A 16,838-nucleotide genomic window follows, 5' to 3' on the forward strand; every position below is an offset into this window, starting at 1 on the left:
ACCATTTTCTCACCCATGTTTGGTTGCCGAGAAAATCTTTGTAATTTTGCTCTCTGGTTGCTACAAAAATATTGCTGAGTTGTGATTGTTGTGTGATTTTCACTACTATTTTCTCACCCTTATTTGGTTGCTGCGAAAATCTTTGTGATTTTGCTCTCTGGTTGTTGTGAAAATCTTGCTCAATTATGCTTGGTGTGTGATTTTCACTGCCATTTTCTTACCCATGTTTGGTTGCTGTGAAAATCTTTGTGATTTTACTCTCTTGTTGCTACAAAAATCTTGCTGAGTTGTGCTTATTGTGTGATTTTCACTATCAATTTCTCACCCATGTTTAGTTGTTGCGAAAATCTTTGTGATTTTGCTCTCTAGTTGCTGTGAAATTCTTACTAAGTTGTGCCATATTGTGGTAGTTTGGGTACCATAATGTAAATTGGGCTTCAATTTGGGGGTGCAGTATAGATTCTCCCAAAAGAGCAATGCTACATACAGTCGTAGAATTGTAAACGCCGCGCAATCGCTTTAAAAAAGAGTGGGGTCCACGATTAAAAAGTTAGTTTTTTTTTTCATATAGGTCCCATATTAATTCATTTTTTTCAAAGCGACCGCAAGCCGCTTGCACAACTATGACTGCAAATATCATTTCTCCTCCCAAAATATGTAAAAGTTAATATGCTAGAAATAAATGCCTTACCCCCTTAAATCTTTAGTTATTAAATCTAAAATCAAATTAGTCTTTTTAGCTAGGCATATATAATTAAAAGAAATAATTTTCCTTTCATATGTTATATCTCTTGTGTTTGCTAATAATTTCTCTAATTACTTATAAAAATAATGTATCTCGTGGGAAACAAGTGAAATGAAGAATGAAAAAGTTTATTAAGGAACTGTGATTGATTTACATTGAGTGCTCTACTTATATACAAGAAAAATAAGAGCATATGTAAAAATAGAGCTAGCAATCTTACTAATTAGATGCTTAACAAAGTAACAAGCCAATCAAACTAATAAAAATGTACATGAAGTGTTGGTTGTGTTTCTTTACCAAAGGCTGAAGCATTTATTTTGTATAAACCAATACGTGTGTTAAAATGCAGTGTTGGAACATCACTGAAATTGTAAAAAGCATTTCCAATCAAATTATGTTTGGGGGGTTCATTGGAAGCCTCAATTAATTTTTTCAATTCCAATGCTATGTGTTGTGTCGTTACTTATGGGGGTCTATACAAACCCATTGCAATGTGCTGATTATTTTTATTTTTTCAATTTCAATGTTATGTGTGCTGTCATTTCTTATATGCAGTTTGATTGCTATGTACACTTTCATTGCTCTTTCCATGGGTAATTTGTTTAGTGTTGTTGGGTCTTTTGCAGTGTTTTAGATCTCTCGGGAGAGGGGGCTGTTATTACGCTATGATGATGGTATTATAGTGGCCGTTAATTCATAAGTGTTAATGGGGCCCCATCGATGTGGTGGGGTAATCCTCACCCGAATTGCCATATTGCAATTTGTAGTACTTTCCATAAAAGACAATCGGGGTTCAGGTGGGGGGTTTTGTAATTATTCGATGTTGGGCTCCTTGCTTACGCGTGTTGTCAATATTTCCACTATTCTGAGCCCCATTTATCATTACATTTGATATAAAGGCATCGAATGAGAATGCTCTTATTTAACATTATTGTGATTTGCATGATGTTTGGCTGTTGTTTTGTGTGAATATGTGAATTGGTCAGTTCTGTTACATTTCTTTGTGATGTGTCATTGCTTTGTGTTATGTTGTGATAAAGAAGTTCTTTGTAAATTAAACCACTTCGGCTGTGATAATGACAAAACCTTGTGGGGATACAGGAAATTTATGTTCATTTTCTCAATGGCTAGGTAACTCAGACGACTAACAAGTAATGGCAACTGGTTGTTACAACCATAAGAGAATGTGGCCAAATTTCCAAGATGTCACTACTCGGTTCCTGAGTCTGCGATGGATAAATCCCAAATTTCACAAAAGTCACGTGTCTAACATTTCAATACTTTTTTAAAGATGGATTCACAGAATGGTAAACATATGTACTTCACCAATCTCTTAAGGCAAGATCCTTAACTTGACCCTACCTACGGCGGATAAAGTGGAAACTCTCCTATAACTGACTATTGATTACTCTCCACCCCTACCACATAATGATCCTATCGGCATTAGGAAATTAGTCAAGGGTGCAAACTTCACCCCCGAAGAAGACAAGTAACTTGGCTCCGCATGGCTTAATGTCGTCCAAAAAACAGACCAAAAACATTCCCAACTTTGAAAAAAAAAATTTGAATACTTCCAACAATTTAAAAAAACTACAAATGACTAGATTATAAAGTCTTTAATACATTAGTGGTCGGTTATTCAAAATGAGACAAATAAATTTTGTGTAAACCTAGCCCAGGTTAAAGGGTTAAATCAAAGTGGCATGACTGAGTAAGACAAGGTAGAATACCCCTAGCCCATAACTTGTTTTACGAATAATTACTTTTTTTGTACATTGGTTTAACATAAAGTTTTTTGTTTATATGCAAGTTTGACAATGCCAAGGTTATGTACTAATCGTTAGAGAAATGTTCATTTCAGTTTGAGCATTGTAGGCACCTGTTGAAGGACCAATCTAAATAGATTTGATTTTCCACAGAGGAAAATCCAAAGCGAAGGAAGATGATGTCCCCGTCCCCGACCCCAACTTGATGTTCAAGCGCTATGGTAGATTCAGTTTTTGATCTCAAGGCAGATAATGTGATGGATAATGACGTGATCGAATTGGACCAACCAATGTGAATGAAAGTTGAGAAAGGAAAAAGAAATGCCCAAGGCAGGCCAGTATAGGAGATTGTTGTGTTCAGCAAGCTGAAGTATACGCTTCTGGAAGAGTCACATGCTCAGAAGAAAGAGCTTTTTTGCCTCAAGACCAAGAAGATAGAATATGACAAGGAAAAAGAAGACAATAAAATCCATCTTGAGGATGAAAAACTGATGTTGGAGACCGATAAGATGAAAAATGACAAGGAAAAAGAGCTAAATAAAATCCGTCATGAGGACAAAAAACTGAGGTTGGAGGCAAAGAAACTAGAGCTCTCTAAGAAGCGGATCAACGCATTATGATGATGGACGTGAGTGCCATGCTAAGACTGCAGCGGTTATATTTTCAGGAACTGTAGAAGGAAATCATGGCGAGACGCAATGCTGCATCAGATTTAAATTGATTAACTTTTTTTCTATAAAAAATTTATTTCTTTATTTTCAATTTCAGACAATGATGGATGAGAATATTATTGATACTAAGATTTGTAATAATTTTTTTTTAATATTGTGTAAATTGATATTTTGAAACAAAGAAATTGGTTATTACAATTTCAAAAACTATTACAAATTATCTTAAATATAGTCACTACTAACATGAAGGAAATACAAATGAAAATTTGATTAACTCAAATATAATCACTACTAACATAAAGGAAATACCAATGGAAATTTAATTAACTCAAATATAGTCACTACTAACATGAAGGCAATACCAATCAATTAAGTGACATGTCTACTATTGAGAATATGATAGTCATTGATGTTTAATAAGATCTGCTTAGAGCTAATGATGTGTCGAACTGTCTCTAATATGATGATGACACTAGATAAAGTCTGTAAGCTCAATTGTATGATTACGTAATAGTTCCGGGACTTCATCATCAAGTTGATTATACTCAATGTTCGGATCCTCACTACCATCACGCTCATTTTTAATGATCATATTATGTAGAATAACACATGCTTTCATTATATTTGTTAGTTCATTCACTTTGAATGTTCGGGAAGGTCCACGAATGATTGCAAATCATTGTTGAAGTATCCTGAATGCACGCTCGACATCTTTTCTTCCAGATTCTTGTGCTTTGACAAAATTTTTCTTCTTATTCCCTTGTGGTGATGGAATCGTCTTCATAAAAGTTCGCCACTTGGGATAAATACCATCCGCAAGTTAATAACCCATAGTGTAGTCGTTGTCATTTATCGTGTAATTGACTGGAGGAGCACGCCCTTAGGCAAATTCCGTGAAAATAGAAGATCTTTCTAACACATTAATTTTGTTATATGAACCAGACATACCAAAAAATGCACACCATATTTAGAGATTATATGAAGCAACTGCTTTTAAAATAATAGTTGGTATACGAATGTGGTCGGAGTGCATACCTTTCTAGGCTGCGGGACAATTTTTTTACTTCAAATGCATACAGTCAATGCTTCCCATTATTCCTGGGAATCCCCGTTATTCACCAACCACAAGCAATCGAGCAATATTATTAGCATTTGGAGACAACAAATATTCATATGAAAAAACACTTACTGTTGTCTCAGAGAATTTTTTAAAGCTCTCCATTGCAGTGCTTTCATCAATACATATGTATTCATCTATAAAATCTCTAATAACCCCATAGGGTAGTATTCTAAGTGCTGCGGTTATCTTTTGCATAGAAGATAAACTGAGTCTTCCGGTATTATCTTTTCTCTGGACGAAGATACCTCGATCACTATCCATCAGCTTTGTCATTAAGAACAACATCCAACTCATTTTCAGAGGATAAGTATTTGAACAATTTGCAAAAAAATGTACGAGCCATTTGATAAAGGGAGTTAAAGATCAGGAGAGACTGTTGAATTTTAGTTTTTTAGATCAAATGACACTTGAATTTGTGAGAATGCAAGTAGAATGTGTATTTATAAAGGAAAAGGTTATTGTTACATATAGAACAAAAAATGTTATTGTTTGAGAGAAGACACAAAAAAATTACCATTAGAGAAAAGATAAAGAATGTTACAATTGGAGGTAGGTGTTCAAAATGTTACCATTGGAGAAAGTCTTCAAAATCTTACCATTAAAGAAATGAAAAAAAATGTTACCATTACAAAAATGACAAAAAAAATTATCATTAATATGTGACTAGGTATTACTATTAGAGAAACTAATAAAGAGTAGATATTAAAAAATATCATCACGTCAGAAAATGCACATATTAAAAAGAAATTACTATTTTTATAATAATTTTTTGGTTTGAAAAATAAAACTGTATCTAGTAGTCAAAATTGTATAAGTATTTAATAGAATGTGATATTTGAAAAGAATATAATAAGATAAAAGAGATAGTAGTTAAGATTGTAAATAGAAGTGAGAGAAAAAAGTAGTAAAGAAATAATAGAAATAGGGATAAGGAATGAAATGTAGGAGGTTTTTAAAAGATGGATAAAATTTAAAGAATAATTTTAGAGAATATGATTTTTAGTTAAATTATAGAAAATTTTATACGGAACGCAATGGGAATGTTGTAACCACGGCAACTTGTTCTTCACCCTCCATTACTCCTTCCATCAAAGATCTTTCTAATCCTTTCTTCTTACATCATAGTAAAATTCTAGGCTCTTTGCTCGTTTCTCAACCTGTCTTAATGGGGAAACTTATCACACGCAGAGTCGTTCCATAGTGATAGTACTTATAACGAAGAATAAAATCGACTTTATTTATGTAATGCTGGCCAAACCGTTGTTATTTGATATTTTCTTTCAACCCTAGATTAGGTGTAATAATATGGTAATTTTCAACCATTGAAAAAACGATTTTCTCAAAGCAATTATTACACCATTGATGTTAGGATTAGCCATCAACTTTCTTTCCATAGTTTCTTGGTCAATCGTACAGCTTTACTTTTCTTATACATAATAGAATAATAGGCACAATTGTTGCTTCTATTTTCTCTTTAAATACTTGTGTACATTATTTTGCAATCAATGAAATATATTTCCTCATTTATTCATTATGGTATCAGAGCCACCCATCTTGGGCATCTGATTTGTTCATTCTTCATGTTTCTCTCATGGTTGCTGCCTCAAAATCCTCTGTCAGTACTGTACGTCACCATCTATTAGTGATGTTTCTTCTCCATATTTTCTTCATTCAGCCGACCACCTCATTGCCATTTTAGTCTCGTCTATTCTTAATGGAGATAACTATTCCACATGGCGTAGAGCCATGAAGATGGCTCTTAATGCCAAAAATAAACTCTTTTTTGTTGATGGTACTATCCAGAAACCCATTAATGATGTTGCAGTAACTCACTTGTGGGAGAGATACAATATATGGTATTGTCTTTGGCTCCTCAACAACATTGACAAATCCCTCATCGGTAGTCTTATCTATTGCAATATGGCTCATGAAGTTTGGCTTGATGTTTAGGCTCGTTTTTCTCAAATTAACAATCCAGAAACATTTCGAAGCAAGACACCATGCCTCGTGCCCACTATTACAACATCATTAAGCAATATTAGGAGTTAACTACATTGTAAACCAAACCTAATTGCACGTGTGGAGCTTTAAAGGAGTCAGCCAATCTCCAAGCAACTGAACGTGTCTTTCAATTCCTTATGAGATTGAATGATTCATATGCTCAAATCAGAAGCTAGATTTTGGCTATGGATCCCTTACTTGCTGTTAGTTGAGTCTATCCAGTCAAATACCAAGAGGAAACTTAATGTCTTCTTCATCTTCCACTGCCCACGCCAGATGTTGCTACTATGCACGTTAATAGATCTCAATTCTCTTTTACACATGAAGTTAAAAGCAAGGGAAAGACCATTGTCACTTGTGAGCATTGTGGCAAAACTGGACACTCCAAGTCCTCTTGCTATCAACTTATGGGTTTTCCTACCCACTAGAAACAAAATCACAACACTTCATGTCACAATACAGTTTGACAACCTGTGGCACACCAGGCTTTTTTTTTTGCTCATATGTAAGTAATTTGGAATTTCATTTCTTGCCATCTCCTACAAATTTTACTCATTTTGTATTTTCATAAAACTCTTTGCAATCTTGGTTTGGTTTTGGTTCCAGGATCATCGACACGGAGCAACTGACCATATGGTTTGCTCCATTTCATGTTTTACTTCCATTACAACTGCTATTCCCAAATGTGTCAAATTACTAGCTATCAATTAATATCTGTTTATTACATTGGTGTTGTTTAGATTTGTCCTGATCTTAAACTCACATATGTTCTATACATTCGTTCCTTTTCATTCAATCTAGTTTCAATTAGCAAACTTGTTCAATTTGTTACCTGATGTCTAACATTTCTTAACTCCTTTTATTTCACTCAAGGCATGTTCAATTGTAAAACGATTAGTGTATCTCAAGAAGGCTTATATCATTTGCTGCAAAAACCATTATCATCTAAGTCTACTATGTTACTCTCGTTACGATTGTTTATTCATATTTATGACATTTTAAAGATTAGGCCATTTATCATTTCTTCTTGAGATACACTTTGATAGTGGCTTACGTTTTTTCATTCCATGTTAGATCTGGTCTATTGTGATGTTTGGGAATCTTTGTTTGTAAATTCAATAAATGGATTTAATTTCTTTCTTTATATAGTTGATGACTATAGCCATTGCACATGGATTTATATGATGCATCATAAATCTAAAACATGTAATATTATTTTGCCATATTTAATCTAGTTGAAACGTAGTTCAAAACAAAAATCAAATGCTTACGGTTTGCAAATGCTACTGACTTCACTAGGGTGGATTTTCTCCTTTCAAAAGGAATTATACACAAAGAATCATGTATTCAAACACCTCAACAAAATGTCATTGCCCAAGCATAACTAACATTGAATGTTGTTAGAGCATTAAGATTTCAAGAAAATCTACCTTTGTCCCTCTGAGCAGATTATGGATTAAATGCAACATACAATATTAATCAAATTCCAAGCCCTTATCTCTCTAGCAAGTCGCCATATGAGTTTCTATTCTCTATAAAATCATCATACACTCATCTAATTTCCTTGCTTTGATGGTTTATGTTGGTGGCATAGTCTAAGCCAACAATATTTGCAAATCATTTCTAATATTATAGTGCTTCTGAACAACCAATGTGAGTTAAAGGATCTTGGTCGTTTAAAATGTTTTTTGAAGATCCTTTCTCTTATTGCAGATTTGTTAGTCTTGTGCTATATCTTACCATCACATAGCACAAGACTAGATATTGCTCTTTCAATTTAGATTTTGAATCAGTTTATGAATTACCCCAGACAATCACATGGGATGCCTAGATAGCAGTCACTTTGTAACTCTGGTTTCTGCATTTTCTCAAGGAATTCTCTTAGATCATGGAAATAAAAAAAACAACGCACGATTTCTCATAGTTTTTTGAAGGTAGAATGCAGGTCTATGGCTATTACCTGTTGTGAGTTAATCTAGCCTCTTACTTTGTTATGTGACTTGTAGATTCCTCATTCACCAGTTGCTCTTTTGTTTTGTGATAATTAAGCCTCGTTTGGATATTTAGATGAGATGATATAATTTGTGAATAGTAGTGAAATGATTTATGAATAGTAATGAAATGGTTTGAGTTAAGATATTTTAATATTTTAGGAGTTTTGGGAAATGAGAGAGAGAATATTGAATAAAAATATTATAGAGTAATATTGTTAGAATATAATTTCTTAATATTATTTTTGTTTTGAAATTTAAAAAAGTTGAATTATTTTTTGTGTTTTGTTTGGAAGTTTGAAAAAGCTGTAATAATTAAGTAATGATTATATGAAAAACTTGAAGATTTAAAATTGAAAAATGTTTGTGTTTGTGGTGTTTGTATATTTAGATGAAATAGGATGAGATGAAATGAGATTAAATGCGATGGGATGAGAGGCTTTTGCTATCCAAACCAAGCCATACAACTTTTCACAAAGCTGCACATCCTGGTTTCCATGAGCATAGCAAACGTATAGAAATTAACTATCGCTTAATATGGGATAATATCCAAGTGACATAGTCTGAAACCTTCATTTTTTTTATTTTTTGAGAAAAAGAATAGTTTTCATTCATCACTAGTTTCATTACATTCTTTATCAAATACAATCATCCTATGTATAGAAGGACTTTATCCAATCTATCTCCTTTTCATTTTGTATTGCTACTTTTGCTAACTAGTACACCACTTGATTCCCTTCCTTATGTATAAAGGCTACAGACCACCTTCCACTTCGGCTTATTGTCTTCTTTATGTCTTCTATAATCTGTCATTTTCATGATTCATCCTCTTCTTTAGTATTTACAATATTAATAACAACTTTTGCATCACCTTCTAGTACTACCTCTCTAAATCCTAACCTAGTGCACATGTCAATTGTCTTCCATATCGCATAACTTTCTGCTATAAAAGGGGATGTAACATGATATATTGGAATAGCCATTGAGGCCATAACATCACCATTTCTACCTATGACTATAATTCCAGCTCCCATCTTCTGTCTCTTGGCATCATATGTAGCATCAAAGTTGGCTTTAAATCTACTATCTTCAGGTTTTCTCCACCTTTGGGTCCTTCTACTTTCTTCTCTACTCTGTCCACTTGCCACTCCCCTTCTTATCTCATGTAAATCTTCCAAACTGTTTTTCGCCATCTGTACTAACTTGCAAAGACCTGCAAAGATGTTTTTATGAATGAACCCATTTCTTCTCAGCCAAATTCTTCTCATTATCACCCAAGTCTCTTCCAATTTTACCTTTAGAAGAGTTCTGTATAATTTTCTCCATAGCTATACAAAATTATCTTCATTTGACTTCCATTTGCTGACAGGACTAGCACCTTCTACACAGACATTAGATGCTTCATGACAGTTCCATATCATGTGAATCACTATCTCCTCCTCTTGCTGGCATAAAGGACAGTTTGATATTTCTATTATATTGCCCAGATGACTAACACAAGAGGGGGTAAATTGGGTTGTATTTAAAAATTAATAATTATAAATCAAATACACAATATAAAATATAAACAAAATGCAAAATAACAATAAATATAAATAGTAGGAGTAAAAGAGAAGCAAACTCAGTATGTTAACTAGATTCAGCCTCACTGCCTACGTCTTCGCCTCAAGCTACCCCTTGAAAATTCCTCAATTCACTATTCAACCTCATTCAGATGAAGATAGAAACTTATTACTCATTTGAACAACATCGCTACAAAGAACACCCTCTACACTTGCAATCATCTTACACATGGTGATTCAACTATTTCCTATATAAAATATTTTCTATACGCACAAGGGTTATACACATCATTTTACTTATACAAGATCTGATAGTGGACATGTTATCAGAAAACACTCATCAATGAGTGAAATAAGAACAATATAGCGCAAGCTGTATCTTTCTTAAAATGAACAAGAGTTAAGGCTCAATTCTTAGAGAAAAGAGAATGAAAGTTTTGAATGAATGTTGTATACTCTTCGTCTTGTGAATTTGAAACTTTCAAATGATCTATTTATAGGCATATGAGACTTCATAGTCAAATTTAAAAAGATTCACATGTCAAAGACAACATCATTCACTTTTTCAAAACATTCAAATAAAAGTTTTTTTTTTCAATTGTCAAACATAACATCATTCGTTTTTCAAAAAATTCAAATAAAATTTTCTTCTTTTTCATTTGTCAAAGACGATATCATTTAATTTTAAAAAATTTCAAATCTAACATTTTTACTTTTCGCATATGACAAAAGGATGACTATTTATTTTTCAAAAATTTCAAACAAAATCATCTACCTTTTGTATAAGTCAAAAAGAGTATCAATCATTTTTTAAAATATTCAAATAAAGTATACATATGTGAAAGATGACAATCAATCATCTTTAATATTTTCAAAATTCAAACATTTAATCATGTCATGCATATGTGAAAGATGATAATCAATCATCTTTCAAAATTTTTAAATTTAATTTTTAAAATATTCATGCACATGTGAAAAATTTATTTTAATGCTTTATGATAAAATATTAATTTTGAGACTTAATCTTAATTTTAAATTTTTAAGATATTTACAACATTATTCTATGAGCTTTAATGTGAACTTATTCCCTTCTTGCTCATGCTTGATTCCTTGATGTGTTTGATTCCATTGTATAGATAACTTGAACTTGAGACTCATTTATTTTTTGAATTCATCATTAAAATTAATGTGTAGATATATAATTACCCGAAGTTTGAAACCTTGGGTTCAACATATTATTTTCCTCTTTCTTAAATTCTCTTTTGTTGGTAATATTTTATTAACAGCTTTCCACAAGAACAGTTTACATGCCTCTAGAACATCAAGTCTTCATATTTTCTTCCATTGTTTAGCCCCTTCACCAACATAAGATGTCTCACCCTCCCTTTATTCTTTTAGTTGTCAATCCACATGGTATGTGTTCCTCATTGTAAACCTTTTTATCTTTTGTACATCTCCATATTTGTTTATCTTCACTTCCAACTATACTAATTGGTATAGAACAGATTTGTTGAGCCTCTTCATCATTAAAAATTTCTTTTACTAAACCTTCTTTCTACCTCCTTGTCTCTTCACCAATTAACTCACATACTCTTGCATCTGCTTCAAGGACTCTAATCGGTGATTGAACCCCATATGAAGAGGGAGTTGGCAACCACTTCTGTCCCTAAATTTTAATATTTTATCCATTCCCCACCCTCCATACTAAACCTTCCTTCAGTAGATCCATTACATACCAGATGCTCATTCATATTAGTGAGGGTAAGTTACCAAGATTTGCACTAAAAGAATGCCCATATTTAAAATATTTTTCTTCGTAGATCCTGGCTGCTAAAGACTGTGGCTCCTTTAGAAGTCTACATCATTGTTTTGCTAATGTAGATTTATTAAAGCTTTCAATATCTCTAAATCACATCCCTTCTTTTATCTTTGCCATCCCCATCTTGACCCAACTTTTTCACTGAATACCACTTTCTTTTTTATTTTTACACCACAAAAACTTGGCAATCATCGCCTCAATCTCTTTACATAGCTTCTTTGATAGTTTAAACATACTCATTGAGTATGTGAAAATGATTTCTAACACAGCCTTTATCAAAATGTCCTTTCCAGCCATTGCTGGGAAATTGTTCTTCAAATTTTGTATTTTCCTTCAAACCCTTTCTTTTATACATCTAAATGTGTTGTACTTCGATTTTCCTCTTACTGCTAGAAGACCCAAATATCTCTCATAATAGTCACATGCTACTGTCCCAACCTCATTATAGATTTGATTCCTCATTTCCCCACTAAGATTTGTACTAAAGAGTATGGAGGTCTTTTGCTTGTTTAGAGTCTGACCTAAGGCTCTCTCATATTCATCAAGAATAGCATAAATCTTCTTCCATTCTTATACTTCTACTCTGCAAAAAATAATACATTCATCAGCAAATAAAAGGTGATTGATCCTTGTGCCCCCTTTAGCCACAACAGACCCCCTTATATCGCCCAGTTGTTGTGATTTTACAAGTAATTGACTCAATCCTTTAGCACAATTAGAAACAAATAAGGGGACATTGGATTCCCTTGCCCCAATGATTGAACTGAAATATTGCATATTTTATATATTTAGAACCAATATATTTTATTTATTTTATTACATTATTATTGGTTTTAGATGAAAAAAATGTTAAGATGAATAAATTCAAGTTGTGATTTAAATTGGTTAATAGCATGGTTTATACTTAATTTTAGAACTTGTGATTTAATTGAGCAATTTTTCTTTATATGCACGACACGTATTTTTTTATATGTTTTATTCTTCTTATTTTATTATATTTATCTTTATATGCAGTGGTTAAAAGAAGTGGACGTTTGGAGTTATTAAAAGTACATGCTGGGACTTGACTTGGTTTTTGAAGAGGATGCACGCCGCACGAAAGAAAAAAGGAGACTTCTTTTTATTTAGTCCAATAGACGCACGACACGAGACCTGAATGGAAGATTAGGCTTTTGTTTAAATCAAAGGCATGGGGCATGGATAAAAGGAATTTATTTACGTATTGGGACTTTGACCTAGGATGGTCGCACACATTTTTCTCTGGGATTGAAGACATGCCGCATGGACCTAGGGGGAGAGGAGAATTCATTCTTTTCTTTTCATTGAGGAATTGCAACACTGTTAAAGAGCTCATTGAATGGTCCAATTGCTGCTATAGTCCAACCTTCTCCACCGCTTTCAATCTCCATCGTCATCCATTTGGCTTACTGTTTTCATTCCCTATTTTTTATTTAATTTCAACTTGAAGTTTATGGTATATTTTTTATATTTTTGGCTTAAAATTTTGGCATTTTATTCACTATTTATTTTATTTTATGTCAGTTATTTTTTTTTGTTTCTTTAAGATTCCATTAAATATACATTACAATTGCATCTTAGATTGATTAAAGGTTAATTAGGACTTAAATAATTTCAGTTTTATTATTTAATTTTTAGGTTAATTAATGATGATTGTTTAGCTTAGTTGATTATTTAATTGTTAATTTCAATTTGTTATTCTTTTACATTCCATTTCGACACTCAAAAAAATTCAAAAATATAAATCTAGTCTATGGCTAGTGCTATTTTTATTTCTGTTATACTCTTCCATTTATTGTACATACCACCACTTTTATTTGTGAAACTTTTCACCACTTTTATTTGTGAAACTTTTCACCATTTTATACGAGTTTAGATTTAAACAACTTTTTCCAATGAGGCGATTTAGGAATTTTATTTCTAATTATTACACGACATCCTCCTGTACTTGGAATAGCTTTTGTGCTACTTATTTTTGAATGAATCACCCAATCCTCCTGATTGCTTTATTTCCTTCCATTCTCTTCCATTTACTAATATTGAATAACTTATAGACGACACATACTTAATTACTAGGCCAATTAACATCTCCCCAAACCCCAGCCTTCTCAACATAGCTTCTAAATAAGGCCACTCTACACTGTCATAAGCCTTGGATATGTCAAGTTTTATTGACATACTTCCCATCCTCCATCTTCTCTTAGCCTTCATTGAGTGCAACAACTTATACACCACCATGATATTATCTTATATTAATATACCAAGTATGAAAGCACTCTGGTTTACTGGAATAATCCTTGGTAGAACCTTTTTTATTCTATTTGGCAGTATCTTTGAGATTAGCTTGTACAGTACATTGCATAAACTTATTGGCCTATATTCTTTAATAGAACTTGGTGTCTTCACTTTTGGAATTAAGGCAATATAGGTATGATTTAACCCTTAATACATATTCCCTTCATGCAAGAATTCTAACTCTGCCTGGCAAGTCTCCTTTCCAATTGTCTTCCAATGGTTTTGATAAAAACTCGCTCCAAAGCCATTAGGACTAGGTGATTTAGGGCAGGTTTGGCAAATGGGATGAGACACAAAATTCTTATATCATATCATCGTTACAATTTTTTAAAATTTTCACACAAAATATAATAAACAATTCAATTTTTTTGAATCTCAAAACAATAATAATATTAAAAAGTAATATTTTAAACTTTCATTTAAAACTAAAAATTCTCATCTCAATATCCAAACATGTTTTTAATTGCAGACATTTGCTTTAGAGCTACTTCCACCTCTTCTGCTAAGAATTCTCTATTCATTTCCACTCTCATCTTTTTAGTGATTCTTCCTTCCATATTCCATGCACACTTCTCTATGTCTGCTTGGGTAGGTTTTGAGGTTCTATGCATATCATCAAAATATTTCCAGAATGCCTTATCAACCTCTCATGTTTCATGGACTTGCCTTCTCTCAGCATCCTTTATACGTCTAATTTTATTCTTCTTTTTCCTCTGATTTACACATGCATGATAAAATTTTGTATTTCTATCCCCATTTTGCAACCGGAGTCTTTTAGCACTTTATTTCCACTTTAGATTTTCTCTTTCCACTAATATACCAAGCTCCTTTTGTACTCTTTTCATTTCCTCTATGTTTTCTGGACCTTTAATTTCTTACATCAGTTTTAATTTCTTAGTTTTTTCCACCTGCCCAAAGCCTTTTTATATTCAAACAGTAAACTTTGCATCTTACCCATTGCACTAGTCCTCCCTAACTACTTTTTCCATTCACCCTCTGCAACCGTACCATACTTCTCCTCCACATTTCAACCTATTTCATATTTGAAACCCCTATTTTTTCTACCACTCACCACCACCATTTTGTTACATGAAATGAGAAATAGTTTATGATCTGAACAACTAGCAACCAAATATTCTATCTTGACATTTGGATACTTGTTAATCCACATAGGATTTGCAACCACACTATCAAGTCTTTCTTTTTATAAAAGATCCATCCTCATGCCCATTGCACCATGTAAACTTATTCCCTATCCATCCCATATCAAATAAGTACCCCTCTTCTAAAGCCCTTCTAAACCCTTTAATTCCGTCCCTCGATCCTTGGTCTGCCACCCTTTTTTTAATCTTGGGAAACTATCTCATTAAAATCCCTAATCACACACCAACCTACCTCAATATTAGGTTTTAGTGAGACTAGTAGCTCCCATGAGTATTTTCTTTTGTTAGTATCTCGATCTCCATAGAATCCTGTGAGCTTCCATTTTGGACCCTTATTGATTTCTTTCACCCATACACTTATGTGTCTCTAGGAGTAATTTTTCAACTCCACTGCCTCATTCCTCCACATCATAATCAGACTCCCACTCATTTCAATTGATTTAACCAACATATATCCCTCGTATCCAATCCTCTTTTGTATAGAACTTGCTTTACTTGCATTTATTTTTGTCTCCTTTAAGAAGATTATATCGGGTCTATTTTTCTTCACCATCCAGTAAAGGGCCTGAATTGTTCAGGGGTTCCCAAGCCCCCGATAGTCCCAACTTGGGATTTTCATGGCTCCTGATGGGGTTGCTAAACAACCTCCTCCACTGCCTTGCTGCGTTTGTTTTCAACGCCTTCATCAGCTAGTTTAGGTTTCTTTTTTTTTTTTTTTTTTCCAACTTCTACCCTTTCTTCCACCCTCATGTTTTGCACACCCATTTTCCTTACAATCACAATACCAGAGGGACTTTGAGGCATACATGTCGCCATTGCTCTGCTCTTCAAGTTGCCTTTTGTCTTACTCATGTTGCAGACTTGGTTTTTATTTGGAGACAGAGTTATCACACTGTTCATCACCCCACTTTTCTCGCACTTTGACCCTTCATCACATATTTTCCCATTGCCCTTTTCCCCTTTGTTTTGAACCTCATCCCTTCCTATAATTCTCCACTCATTCCCGTACTAACCTCACTAGCCATCAACCTTTTTTCTTCTACATTCCCTTCCATCTCTTTCTCTCTAATAGAATCTCCATTCCCCCTCCATCCTCCTCTTTCAATGTTTTCCTCCCCTACTAACCCCTCACTCTCCCCTTCCACAAATTTATCCTCTTCACCTTCCTTTTCCCCACTCTTCTCTCTTTCTTTTTTCCTTCCCTCCTCTCCAAACCTTCGCCCATATGTATTTTGACTTGAGCTTTTTGAAAAAACTCTCCTTACATTGTTTGTTTTGACCCTCAACCACATCCCGAACTGTTTAGCCACCTCTCTTTCCTTCCCTTTTATTCTCTCCTCAACCTCACAACCTCGCTCCCCATTCATGATCCATCCACACTTTAAGCACATTCGAGACAGTTTTTCATATGTGAAATTAACCCACACTCTACTTCCATTCACATTTACAAATCTTCCCCTTGTTATCACCTTACAGAGAGTTATTTCTACTTTCATTCGTAAGAACTTCCCCTACGCCACACCAGCATCCGATACATCCACCTCCAGCACATTACCTATCGTCCCTCCAATCTATTCACCACATTCCTTATTCATACATACTATTGAGAGATTGTGAATCTGGACCCAGAATACTTCCCTTTCGAAAACCCATTTGCTTGGTTAAGAATAGCCATCAAACAGTTAGA

At 33.5% G+C, this 16,838-nt stretch overlaps 1 protein-coding gene across 1 annotated transcript; it reads right to left on the reverse strand.

Annotated features, from left to right (window-relative positions):
• Window positions 1–9,109: 9,109 nt before the first annotated feature.
• LOC122301662 lies at window positions 9,110–9,487 on the reverse strand. The gene has a single exon (XM_043113057.1). It carries the CDS (start codon window positions 9,485–9,487, stop codon window positions 9,110–9,112), a length of 378 nt encoding a protein of 125 aa, XP_042968991.1.
• Window positions 9,488–16,838: the final 7,351 nt, after the last annotated feature.

This window comes from Carya illinoinensis, chromosome 2 (genome assembly GCF_018687715.1).
Source record: "Carya illinoinensis cultivar Pawnee chromosome 2, C.illinoinensisPawnee_v1, whole genome shotgun sequence".
Classification (NCBI taxonomy): Eukaryota; Viridiplantae; Streptophyta; class Magnoliopsida; order Fagales; family Juglandaceae; genus Carya; species Carya illinoinensis.